The 14,182-nt window shown below is 34.1% G+C and overlaps 1 protein-coding gene across 1 annotated transcript in view; it reads right to left on the reverse strand.

The window, feature by feature from the left end:
- Positions 1 to 13,795, reverse strand: part of PTPRD (protein tyrosine phosphatase receptor type D) — a gene marked incomplete at its 5' end in the record, with an annotated part of 288,177 nt that extends 274,382 nt beyond the window's left edge. Inside the window, one exon of the mRNA XM_081317525.1 lies at positions 13,711 to 13,795. Coding sequence (XP_081173651.1) covers positions 13,711 to 13,795 — 85 coding nt within the window. The remainder of the gene's footprint in view (positions 1 to 13,710) is intronic.
- Positions 13,796 to 14,182: the final 387 nt, after the last annotated feature.

The following is a 14,182-nucleotide window of genomic DNA, read 5'->3' on the forward strand; positions in this document are numbered from 1 at the left end:
AAAAAATGTCCTGGTATGGGTCAGTGTTAATTAGCCACAATCTAGTTACTGTTGTTTCTAGTTCACTGAAGCACAACTCATCAGCAACAGTTTTCAAGAAAGTACATGTCCATGGGTTACTATAATCCTTCTGGTGCTGCTTTAGTGAATGCCAGGAACAGCATCTGGCTGTGAATTCATGTTTGTAGAAACACCATTTCACAGTGAGGAACTGCACAAAACTGAAATGAAAGCTTACAATACTAGGTCTGCAAAACAAAAACAAAAGAACTGTTTGCTAGGGAAGAGGTCAGTCAAATGAATTATTGATTTAATCAGTATGACAATTAGGACAACAATCAGAAGAAAATTTTGTAATCTATTAGGTATGTTCCAGTTTCATGGATGTGGTCTTGAAGAGTACTGTTTTTATAAGCTGAGGGGTAAAGAATGTAGTTATGAATAATCTTTTGGATGAGAATCAGCTCAAAATCTATGGGTTTAGTTAAGAATGAGACACTAGGTGAAATTATTTTTAAGTTAAGGAAATTTAATATGTGGGGAGTGGAAGGGAAGGGTTATTCAAACATTAATAGGTTTTGTTGATTGATTCTTGTTACTATTTTGTGAAACATTTTCTCCATTTGACACCACTGCTCCTGTACAAATGAGACAAAATGGAATGAATGGAAAATGTATTGATTAAAATTCCTTTCAACACTTTCTTTTTTAATACCCCCCACTAAAGTTTTTTATGCAAGGAATCTTCAACACAGTGTTATTATCAACTGTGGCTACAAGGATTATTGGACCTAAGAAGCTAAACGTTTTTTTTCTGTCATAGACTCAAGTATTTTTGCACTCATGAAACCAAAACAAGAGATTCAGTTAACTACTATGTCTTAAATAATCAAGAGCAGCCTTTAGGATCTTTGTAGGAGAAAAGACTGAAGAGAAACAGACCTACCATATTAACACCAAAAAAAATCCAATGATCACTAAAAAAAAATTATCTGCTTTATTTTATTGTTCTCTTGTGTTCAATCTAGATTTTCCAATAAAGATAAAATGGGCCTGTGAGAAAACCAAAAATGACTTACTGCTAGCCATCGTTTTCTGTATTTTACTAGTCTTAATCAACATGGCCAAGGATATATCAATGAATTATAATTATTTTGGGGACTATTTTTTTAATATCTTGGAACTTAATGCAACCAAAACAAACCTAATATGGCAAACTACGAATATAATCCAATGTGGTATGAATAGATGATATGACAGATACCGACAGATATAAAGGCAGGCCAAATTTTCATGGAACAGAAATTTTGAGTGCTTTCCTTTCCATCATAGGCCATTGCATGATTTCTATAGTGGAATGTGTGAATGATCTTGAGGAAAGAAAGAAAGAGATGCTGCCCAGGGAAAAATCAGACAAGAGAGGCAGAAGCCCCAGTGGCTGAATGGTAAGGGGAAGAAACTTAGGAAGGACCCACCCTAATGGATCAATTAGAAGTGGCAAGAAGATTGTACTTACAGCTTTGAAAAATTCTGTTAACATACAATAACATAGAATTATTTCATCTAGTCATGTTTCTTGCCTGGTTTACCTGGGAGGGTTGACACTTCAAATTGTCCTGACAAATCCCATTATTCTCTACAGCAAATGGGAGGTTGCACAAAATATGTCAATCTATGATTGTCATATTGCAGCAACAGATGAGACCCACAGAGACTTTCCTTCTTCACATGCCATGCTGAACATAAGGACATCCACATAAGCTGATGTCATTACAGCAACTATAGGGGCAGAGATTATCTATAGCCCTCCTGTGTTAGTTTCTGGACCCAGATAAGGGAATAAAAAGTCACAATTCCCTACATATCAGACATAAGCTACAAGGGCCTCTTGGAATGGCCAAACTGTTCTGGCTTTGAAGCGTCTAGAATTCATGCAGTTTATTTTGAGTTTGTAATATTGAAATGTTGAGGTGCATTCATGATTACAGCTTAATCTGCAGGGGAGATTAAGGAAAAAGGAACTCACCTTCTTTCAATTCTTCCCATAAATTTCCATCAATTTCATAATTCCATCAAATTTCTCTTTACTCCCAATTTTACAACCAAATCACTTTGAATTTTTTATTTTAAATTTATTACGAACATCTGCTTTCCTTAATAAATATTTATAAAAACCTACTACAGAATCAATAAAACCTATGGATAGTTTTGTTTATGTTAATAAATGGTCAGATATGAATAGTACCATATTCCAACTATTTGTGGTTCTAGCTAGAGTATCAAATTAAAAATTAATACATTTGATTCACAAACTCATAACAATTTTTTAATTGTGCTGCCAACTTTGCTAAATAGCAAGAATGCCTACTTCATTTTTAAATATCAGCATGGTTTATAATCTGCAGTTAAACTAGTGTAATGAGTTTGATAATCACAATGATTACATCTGCTTTTAATAAACAATTTAAAATTAAATAGTTTTAATAATCGTAGCTGAATATAAATGAATCCCAATGAATCATTTAATCTAAGCAACAGTTATTCAATTTTCATATTTCAGTAGCTTTTAGTTTTAATTTGACAAATTAAGTTAAATTATAATACAATTAATATATTTAACCCGACAAATGAAAATAAAGTTGATATGACACCCTATAATATTGCTAGTTTAATACATTTCAATGTAAGTGAAATGTCATTTTAAACAGTCAAATTTTCTTCTAAGTACTTTGTATATTTCAAAATGTCTGTTTTAATTACAAAAATACATAAATACATGAAATATTAAGTTACTTTCTCACATTCCTAAAAAAACCTAGTGATATCAAGAATACTCCCTGAAGAGATTCACTGAAATCTCAGTTTTATCAGAGGCTTATCAATTGGCCAGTGACATGTGTAGTTGAAGTTCTATCCATCCCAGGAAGGGAAATAATTGGTTGATAATAAGGTTCATAAATAAAGTTTAATTTCCTTCTCAAGAGTTCACTAATTTCAAATAACACTGTCAACAATATTGTCCTTCCAGGTCTTGCAATGGCTGATCTGAGTTTGAAATATTTAAGATTTTTGTTGCCATCACTGAAGAATTGATGTTCCTTGGTGCTCTATAATCACCTAATGGTTGGGGAGATGTTCCTTCTTCAGCAAATTAACAGCTCTACTATCTCTTTAAATATGAGTTAAAGCTGCTCTCCAGAATTCTGAATTAAAAACTACTTATGAACACACACACACACACACACACACACACACACACACACACACACATTTTACATGTTTATATTATATAATATAATATAATTCTCACCAACTTTTATAAATTTTCACTTAATTTTGCCATTTCCAGTCTGGTACAATTCACGCTTTCTATACTTTTTCATTTGAATGCTCTACCTCATCCAGTTCACATAGGAAGCATCTTTGTTTTTAAAAATATTTTGAGAATTGTCTCTAGTGTTTGAGAACCACCCCTTGTTGACTCTTCATAGAGGTCTCCATTTGATATTTTTCCACTTGCTGCCTAAATTGAATCTTCCTCAGTAAATTCTTCTGCCTTTGTGGCCTTTTTAGTAAATATCATAAAATAAATGAATCCAACAGCTACAAATCAATACATAATAGCTACATGATAACACTGGTAGCAATGTGGAATTGAACTCTGCTCCCAATAAATGCATGGGAAAGCATCAAAAGCAAAGTCTACTTATAGTGAAATCTAAGGTTTAAGATATTGTCCCTCTTTTTAGTTCCTATCTGATCAATGAGCTGGCAGTCAGCCACTTTTGGGCAAAAGGCATTACTTCCATGTTCTGGTAATGTCTCAGGCTGTTTGCTAGTAGCCATGTAAGAACTTTTGCATTCAGACTTGATTTGGTCCTGGTCTGTTGGTTGTTTTTTCTTGCAGCTCAAAGCACTTTTATTAACTATTTTCACAACTATAAATTCAAAGACATCTTTTTTCCTTCTCTCAATTTCTCAGTGTTCAGCTTTCATAGACTTATATTGCCACTGGAAAACCTACAGTTCTACTATTCTGATCTCTATTGTCATTGAAATGTCCTTATCTTTCATGATCTTCTTTAAGTTTGTTACTGCCGTCATCCCTAGGATTAATCTCTGTTTATTTTTCCAGCCACACTGTCCATCTTTATTTAAACTCTCTATATCTCTTCACCATCTTCACTTTGCCATCAATACTAAATTCATTAAACTTGTCAGTTGTCAGAGCAGCACTAAAATTATGTTCCAGAATTCTAATACTAAACATTGGGCACAAAACTGGGCAATGCCAGGTCCTGTACATAGCTATCGAGTCATATTACTTAATGTAAAAAATTAAACAAGAGATTACAATTTATAAATGTTTTGAAAAGTAACAAGCATCAATAGCTGAACTGAAGAATTCTGAAGCAGTTTTTCCCCCCCAAAGCAATAAGTAAACTGGAATGAGTATAATGGATGTGATGCATATATTAATATAAACACATGGAATCATGTCTATTCAAATTCATTATGAGACAAGCTTCTTTGCAAGTTATATATTCCAAAAGCTTTCTTTTCCATACATTGTTGCACCAAATACTGTACTGTTATCCTAATTACAGATAACACAAGAATATTTTAAAAATTAACTGTTATATATGAACCTGAGAAATATGAACAAAAAAGCTACCAAAGAAATCACATCCAGGAGCTGATTTGTAATTTTGAACAGTTCAACAAGTTAGTAACACAGGATAATCTTTTCAACTGTATACTAATATTCTCACATTCCCTGGTTTGAACTCAGCAAAAAGAATTTAGGCACTCAAATATGCAGTGTCCCAGTGTCATGTGATCAGTTTTGTAACCTTGACAAGCAAAGTCAATGGGGAAGCCATATTCACTTAACAACTTAACTACAGTGATTCACTTAACAACTGTGGCAAGAAAAGTCATGAGACAAAACTCACTTAACAAATGTCTCACATTTTGTGCTCAAGTGTGGTCATATGTCAAAGACTACCTGTATACTGGGCCATTCTACTGCTCCAGTTGCTTGGCTTCTACATTCTGTTTTAGGAGAGAAGCACTGAAGATAGGCATGGAAAACTCTCTCAGATGAACTGGATGTATCATCTGACGGAGACTCAAATTTCATGAAATAGTTTTCCAGAGTTCAGCCGTTCTCTTCAGCTCTTCCCAGAATGCATGTCAGTATTTTTAATAGTCTGTGATCAACAGTGACCATTGGTCTATTCACTGAATATCAAAATGTATATACATAAATTGTTATTTGATGAAAAAAGAAACTGCAGGAGAAATTAGCATGGTTTTTTAAAAAATGTGCGGTTATAAATGAAAACTTTCATGTGCAGAAGGTGTTAATTTTAACTCAGAAGTTTTTATGCCCATCTCTGATCAGACCTAGCTGTATTGTATTTACATACTATGCCATCCTGAAAAAAAATATGTCCTCAATGATTGATGTACTAAGACAATTGAGCAAATCATGTTAGTTTTTGTCAGGTTTTTTTTTCTACAGGCTTAGTAATTAGCATGCAATTTGAAAATTAGATCCCTGATGATGAGATAATTTCAGGAAGAGGAATCATAAATCCAAACGTCTATGCTTTAAAAGAAGAAAAAAAATAGAACAAGTTATTTTTCCTGAACACTACATAAATTTCATCTTTATTGATGCTTTTCTGAGAAGATTAAATTGAGCACCCTAGTGACTTCCTCCCCGCCAGAAAAGAACAGCAAGTTACAATTTTCAATGTAAAAGTGAAAATAAATATTTTGGCAGTACTAAGGAAAGCAAAGGTTAGAACAGGGGTGTCAAACTGCCGGCCCACGGGCCAGACGCCTCACAAGGAAACCGCGCCCACCCCATTGCCAGCAATGGGGAAAAAACTCTGAGACGTCGCACGACATCGCGTGATGTTGCGAGTTTGACGTGTCTGGGTTAGAGGCTTGAATCACTACAGTAATTAAGCTGCCCTGCCCAGCTGAATTATATTTGCATGAGAAGCAGTAGGGACATATTAATTTGGGGGGGAAGCGTATGAAGAGGCCTGGGCAACATTATACATACATATTTTTTTAGAAGATGTTCAGACAAATTTGGAAATTGCAGTGGCTTTGCCCAATCAAATGAATTACTCAAAGACAAGACGATGTGGAAAGGATTCAGGGAAGCACATTCATAGTATATTTGGCCATAGTTTATTCTCTTCTAATAATCAGTTTAAACTATTAATACATTATTTTACTACCTAACACTTTGCAAGGCTTCACTAGACTATCAAGATAATTTAAGAAATATGTTGATATGGCAGTTGGGTAGTGTTAGATGGCTATTCAGTTAATAAGCAAACACTCCATGTATCAAGACCCAGTAATGATTATAGAAGTGTACATGTCAAATGATTTACTTTTTAATATTTTTTGCTGCAGCGTGCCACAAAACACATGGAATTATATAAACCAGAAGTTATTAACATGGATGGTTTATTAAATGATACAAAGAAAGAGGCTGAAAATACAAACAGATGTAGTTTAAGATATACATGAAAACAGCTGCAGAAAAAATGGTAATGAAAGGATATTTTGTAATGTGTAAAGACAAAAACAAAGATATATTTAAAGAATAATAAAAAGTAAGGATCAATTAACAATAAAAGGCATAAAAATGAAAATGGCTTTGATGGAAAATTTTTGGGAGTGGAAAGGGCTAAATAGATCTCTAGCATAGTAAATGGAATTAAACATTGGGAAAAAAGAATGAAATTATTTAAAATAAACTGAAATAAGGTAACTTTAGGAGGAGAATTTCAGATTTTAAGGAACAATACTAAGTGTCATGGTTCTGACTGATGAAACCAACTAAAACAGAATTCTGGAGCTTGAGTTTTCCTCTAAAAACATGTTTATTGGCTATAAAGTATTGGCATGGTCAAAAGTGAAACCAAGACTAAAGTTCCCTCCAAAAAGTTACATTATTACAAAGTTAAACTTCCCACCCCAGAAACTATGCAATCAACTAAGTTTCCCAATAGAATTGTTTGGCGGGCTTTCTAACATAAGGCTCAGCTCCCAGTCTAATGAACAAAAATGACCTTGGTTGCCACAGGACAGAGAACTGTTTAGACTAGCATAAAACTCCCCATCCCTCGTCCCATTCTTGTGGCAACCAAAAACAAGCAAGATGGCTTCAGCCAGGTTCGTTGCAGAGTTGACACTAAGATCTCAAAAACACTACAAATGCTAGTACCTGAGGAAAAAATGTTGAAAAGGAGGTTTAAAATGTTGAAAAGCGTAATGCTGCACATTTAGATGTTACAACTAGAAGAATGCTAATATACAGTATATATATGATTTATGGGGTGGCTGTGCAACTAGTTTATTCTTTGTATAAAAGGTTGAGGTTTTAAAATTGCCATTACTTTTCCCCTTTTATAAGTCATAGGAGTCAGCCGGATATTCAGCCTGGATTTAGGATTTTAGCCTCCTTTCAAGTCCTTCTAAGGACTTGGGATAGGCCATGTTCGTGTTTGAGGATCTTAGAGGTATTTTTGCAAGTAAAGCTGCCTTTTATTATTACTAGCTTGTTTACTGGAACTGGAAAGATATGTGGCAGAATTTGGATGGAAATATGAGATATGACAACAAGATAAAAGGGAAACATAGTATGATTTTGTGCTGGCCACATACATACCAGATTTCTACTCTTCAATAAGTTACTGAAAAAATTGGTAATATGAGAAAGACTTTATTGTTTCCCTGCTGATATAGAAAAGTGAACAAAGTGAATAGCTTGAATTCACTTAACTCCCCCCTCTACACACACACACACAAACACACACACACAGACAAACATTCTGTGAAAAATCAAGACTTCTAAACAGGTTTTATTGATTTGAAAAACAATAAAACCTTGTTAGAAGTCTTGCTTTTTCACAGATAATATTTCAACAAAAAAAGATAATGAGAATGATTACCACACAAAATTACTGCTGCCTGGCTGATAACTGAGCAGACAACTATGTGTCAAAGAGTTGTGACTGGTTCCTCATTATGGAATTCTCTACATATCTGGTATCTTCCTTACTAAGTTTTTTAGAGGCTACTCACCAAACAGATACAGTCTGCTAATGTTCTATTTACACTTTTGCTTCCTTCATTTTTTTGGTGGCTGTTGACTATTTGATTAATTGAGATGTTCTAACTGCTGCAACTTTCATTTAAATACCTTAAATTAAATTTTTAGAATCCAACTTTTAAAAATAACTTTTTTAAAGTTCAGTTTTAAGGAATTTAAATTCATATTTACTCAACATTTTTTAAAAAAAATACTTAAGAATTAGGAGAAGGAATGGTATCATCTTATATTTGCTAGGTTACTACATGAATAGATGGAAATGGAAATAAATTGTTATCACTGATGGAAAAGCTTCTATATTAGACAGACAATTGGCTGTTTTCAGGTAATCTAATGTTGACTGAATTCTTGTTGTAATTCTTAAACAAGGTCATTTTCTTTCCATTTCTGAGGTTACATCATCCCCTTCTCTGATCCGCATCCAGATTTGACCTTCCTTTCCTTTTTCCTTCCCTATCCAATACAAGTGCCTTTCACTTTCCCCATTTCTGTGTCTCTTCCTCCAGCCATATTTTCTGTGATGTTTCTACCAAAAGAAAGGGCAGGTATGATATATATGTATTTGTATTTTCTTGTGTGTTTACTGGCTTTTCTGTAAGAAAAATATTATTTTTGGAGGTTCTTGATTATTGCCTGGCATGAGGAGGAATCCATGTCCTTGGGTCAAATTATGCCTATGCAGCCTATTTCTGTTCATAGATTATGTGGATCTCCCTTGTTCTCTGAAGAGCTTTGGAAAATGAAAAGCAAAAAAGATCCACTGCTAGAGAAAAATAAGGATTCAATCCAACCGAACACGAAAGGTTAAGATCCTTTCTTTAAGGATCTTCTGTGCCATGGCAATAAGAACAGTAAAATGTAATTATTCTTCTCCTCTTGTCTTCCAATAATTGTCCAGTGCTCTTGGTTATAGTAACTCATTACTAGAGGAGGAAGAACTGGAGGAGCATCTACAAGATATATGGAAACTACTCTAGTCATCTGTTTGATAAAACACTGAATTTCACTCAGAGTGAAGACTCTGGCTGTGCAGATCCCTTGGTGATGACTGGGGCATGGTCTGGTGTAGTTATTTGGGATGAGTAGAAACTTTTTAGTGTGAAGAGAGTAGACATAGTCCTCAATATTGTATGTATATTAAATTAATTCACCTTGTGGAATCAGAATCTGTTTCCCTCCTGGTTGATTATGGTCTCCCAGGAGATAACCTACAATTGGATATAAGTGATGGCAAATGCTTCTTTGAAGTAGAATATTGTAATTCCAGCCCTTAGAGAGTCCCCTTTTCAAAAAAAAATCCTTCACGGGGTCCAATAATAGTCAATTTTGTCTTGTCTCCAAACTTTCTTCTTGGAGAAGGTATCTGGATGTGTTTCATACTGGGATACAGCACTGAGATAGCATTGATCATCTTTTCTGATTACTTCTGGTGGGTCCAGGATATAGGTAGTATATCTGTCCTACCCCTTAATCTATGACTTTTTACACTATGTTCATAGTAACTTTCTGAATCAGTCTGAGATTTAAGAGAGGGTGGGTGGGTATGGTGTTACATTGGTTCTTCTCTTTCATTTATGACAATTTCAGTCAATGATAGTAGGAAAGGTGAAATCTAGGCCAGGGCCTCTGTATTGTATGGTTCTCCAGGGAACTATTTTCTCTCTAATCTTATTTAACATCTTTATGAAACCTTGATTATGGGATCAGGTACCATCAAAAGGCTGATGACACCCAAACATCGCCACCCTACAGCAGCTGGATTTTTTCCTAGTGTCTGAAGGCTACGGAATATCTGGATGAGATGACATAGTGGCTAATTCCATGCTGTGGAGTGGCTGACATGGAGTAACTCCAAGTGTCTATGGAGTTCTGGATGAGGAAACATAAACTTTGACTCAATCCTCGTAAGATCAAGTGGCCATTCAGTTTTAGGGCCTCTGGTTCTAGGGACTTTCCATTTTTGGTTCTACACAGGACCACATTTCCCTAGACAGCACTGGTGACTTAGGCTCCTCTTGGTCCCTCAGCTCTTGCTGGATGACCGTATATTAAGGTCAGGAAGATTTTTGCACAATCCCATCTTATGTTCCATTCACAACCATTCCTGGATGAGAGACCGTAAACATGTTCAATCATGTCCTAGTTACCTACTATAGTACAATATGCTTTACAGGGGTCTGCCTTTGAAAACCACCAGGAAACTATAGTGGTCCATAATGCAGTAAGGTGAATAGTTATAGACAGATATAATATAGCTGGAACTATTGCACAATAGGACTAACCAGAGGATTTTGTGGGCTTGGACACCTACAAGAAAAGGCTAATGTGTTTGGGACTCTTCAGTTTAGAAACAAGGCAACTGAGGAAAGACATGACTGACATATATAAAGTAAGACAAATATGAAGAAAGCAAAGAAGAACTAGAATTTGGAGTCTTTCAAGGAAGGAAGGCTATGTAAAATAGAGGGGGGGAAATACTCTTTTATAAAGGCCATTTATTTATATGAATTAATATAATAATTAATTACCTCAAAAATGATTATAACCAATGACTTGGAGGGTTTTAAAACAGATTAGAAAAATTTATAGTAGACCTGTCAATACTGAAGACCTAATATTATCTCCAAGCAGAGGCCAGTTTGGCTCCAAATACTAGGTGTAGGAGGATGTGTAATCACATCACCTATATCTACTTGGCCTCTGTGACAAATAAAAATCTGGGCTAAGATATTATTTGGCCCTGATCTAGTTGTTTTTTGTTCCTACGACCACCAACAAAACAAATAAATGAAATATTTCACAAAGAAATATTTAATGAAAAACTATCAACCCAGAACTACCTAATAGTCTTAAATTGGCTAGTTTTATCAACTAGTCTATAATTCTCCTAAAAATATGTTACGGGAATTAAAAAAAAGCCAGTTAGAACTCACAATAGGCAATAGCCATTTGTTGTTATTATTATTGTTTTAATAAAATGTAACAAAACTTTGAAAATAACTTGCAAATAAAATAAAAGTCCTAAAGTACTTTGTTATAACATTTCCTGTTTAAGTCTGATGGTGGTTCTCAACACAATATATTCTCTATATTCAAAGTTCTGATAAAAAGGAAAGGAAAAAATCTACATAATTTGATAAGCAAAGTTTAAATCTCCTTAAAAAAAGCAGGATTAATTCACTCTCATTTTTACAAAGTTTTATCCAATGAGTCCATGGCATTCTCATTTAAAATTTGAAAAGTAAAAAGTTTTAAAAATAGTCCTTTAAGAATAAATTTTACCTTTTTGTCTCCACTTTTAAAATTATACACTTTTAAAATGTATAATTGCATAAATGTGCTATATCAGAGATAATTATATACTGGTAGAAGTGTTAAAAATGTCTTTGGTTTCACCTTACGCATAAGCATTCCAGCTGGTCATTAACTATCTGGAATAGGACCAACATTTTACTGTCACTGATCCATACACATGTACAATTTTGTTCTTTTAGAAATTTAATTCACTTTCCCATTGTTATACTAGGGAAAGAGCTTCCCAAAAGAACAAAGTTATTTCAAACACTTTTTTGTTTATAAACAATACTATGTAGTTAAATACAAAATTAAATTACAGTCTATCACATAGGTTTCGATATTTGAAGGGATACTTTAAAACCTAGCTTCAAACTACGTTATAATAACTGACTTACAGGAAATTATTGGCAATAAGTAAAAATGACAATCTTAGCAGAGTGGCCGTAATTTAAGTCTCCACACATTCATTCATTAAAATTAATTTAATGAAGTAATAGCACACTATAGTTCCTAATTTTTAGAGATATGAGGTCAACAATTACTATTCTGAACACCAACTTTTAACGTGTTCTGATCACTACTGTACTTGTAAAAAAATTGAATCTTCAGTTTAGTTCTTTAAGTGATTCCCATGAAACCTTATATTTGGAATTATTCCAAAATCAAAATCCCTGGGAAAAATTACAATCAGGATGCTAGATTTCTGTTAGTAATTTTATTCACAAAATATTATTTTACTATAGAGAATTTAAATGATTCACAAGCTTCCACTTAATATGATAAAGTCCTAGAAAAAAAGAGCATGTATTAATACAGTAACCACTTCAAGAAAGATACAGGAAAATACTGCTTGATCAACTGGCCCTGCAGTTAACATAAGCAAACCTGTCTCCCAGTGTGTCAACAAACTCCGTCAAGCAGCTTCTTACCCCACCTTACATATTTCCATTGTTCATTGAAAAACCAAGATTATAGTTTGAAGAAGAACATGTGTAAACAAAGCAAATCTAATGAATTTCTCATTAAAAAGGAGATCTCATCTTCTAATTAATTGGCAAGCTAATTGCCCAAAACTCTATAGTAGTCCTAGACTTAGAACCTACAGTAGGTGCTACATTACACAGAAGTCTTCACACTCCACAACCCAGCCTCAGTTTTGTCAGTTCTGCTTGATTTGTTCAAATAGTATATCTCACAACAGCTGTTAGAAATAATACACTGGAACAGCTGCTGTGACAGACACAAAGGACCTGGAATTTTAATTGGCCTCGACATTGCACCGCTTGTTTTCCAAAACTCAAAAAGAAAATATCCAAGGAATTGAAAAGTGCCTAATAAAACTAAGTGATGTTTGTCTTCTGGTAAGTACAGTAAGGTTTTATTCTGACTACACAATTTTGTTACACTTGACTACTTTTATTCCCACAAATAAAGAATAGTGGGAATTCCCAAGTGCGTAAGAGCAAATAAAATAAATTAGAAAGTCTGTAGATAACCCTTTCAAACCCTGGCTGAGAGACAAGGAGAATCCTACCGTGCCTCAAGATGAAGTCCAAAGAGCTTTATCAGAAACCTTCTAAATATGCCAACAAACTATTCCTTCACAATTTAATTAATACTAAGTATTGTAACTGCTGCAAGGATTAAAATACTTTTTTTACTGGAAATGTCATTTGATCTCCTGTCTGGAAGAATGTCTAACCAAGCTGTGTGAGGATGTTTTGATGTCCAGAATCTTTGCTCATAATAAATACTACATAGGATTCAACTCAAACTGGAAAGCATTTATAGGCTATAACTTTATTCACAAATGTATTGCATATCCAAAACAGAATTTTGTATTATATACATTGACAGAAGCTACATTTCAATTTTACAAGGTATGTAAATAGATTCTTAGTACTATGGATGGAATTTTAAATTGTTTATAGTTTTACTCAGTAATTTATACTGTATTGAACATGGACTTTCATATTTATTCTTAGCTTAGAGCTTAATAGTGCAATATAATGTATTCAATTATTTACAACAAGTTCATAGTGAACTGGAAAACTATAACATTGCTGATATTTGAAAATGTTTACTTACACGTAATTTATTTTTTATCCTTCTAATTTTTTAATGTCTAATTTTTTAACTTTCTTTAATGCCATATAAAGTTATAAATAAAATATAACAAAACTGTTCATTATGACCAGCCTAGGACTTTGGGGTTTTGTTCTGGGTTTATTCAATAGGGGTACAAAAAAGAGAGAAAGAAGTCTTACTTTCAGCTTCAGCACAAAGTAGGAAGCACAGGAGCACTACTATTGGCCTGGCTATCTGCATCATCTGACAGCTTGGCACCAGCATGCTTTGACAGCTTTGGTCACTGGCTTAGAAGCCACTGCGAGAATCTCCAACCTGAAATTCCAGATGAAGAACTTTCAAAGCCTGAGAGGAGCAAGAAATAAAACAAAAGAGAGAGAGAGAGAGAGAAAGAGAGAGAGAGAGAAAGAGAGAGAGAGAGAGAGAGAGAGAAAGAGAGAAAGACAAACGTTCAGAATGCTTTGCTTTTCCCCCTCCAAATACACCCCCAAAACATAGTTTTAACAATAAAGGTAAAGTGAAGACTCTGGAGATCGAGCTTAGCCTTGCAAAATAAATTTAAAATTATTCATTTTAACAGCATTTATAAAAAGGCCAGAACAAAAATAATCATTTCCCAAGGCATCCTATAAACTATACTGGGATAAATGA

Source organism: Vipera berus (assembly GCF_964194415.1).
Source record: "Vipera berus genome assembly, chromosome: 2".
In the NCBI taxonomy this organism is placed as follows: domain Eukaryota; kingdom Metazoa; phylum Chordata; class Lepidosauria; order Squamata; family Viperidae; genus Vipera; species Vipera berus.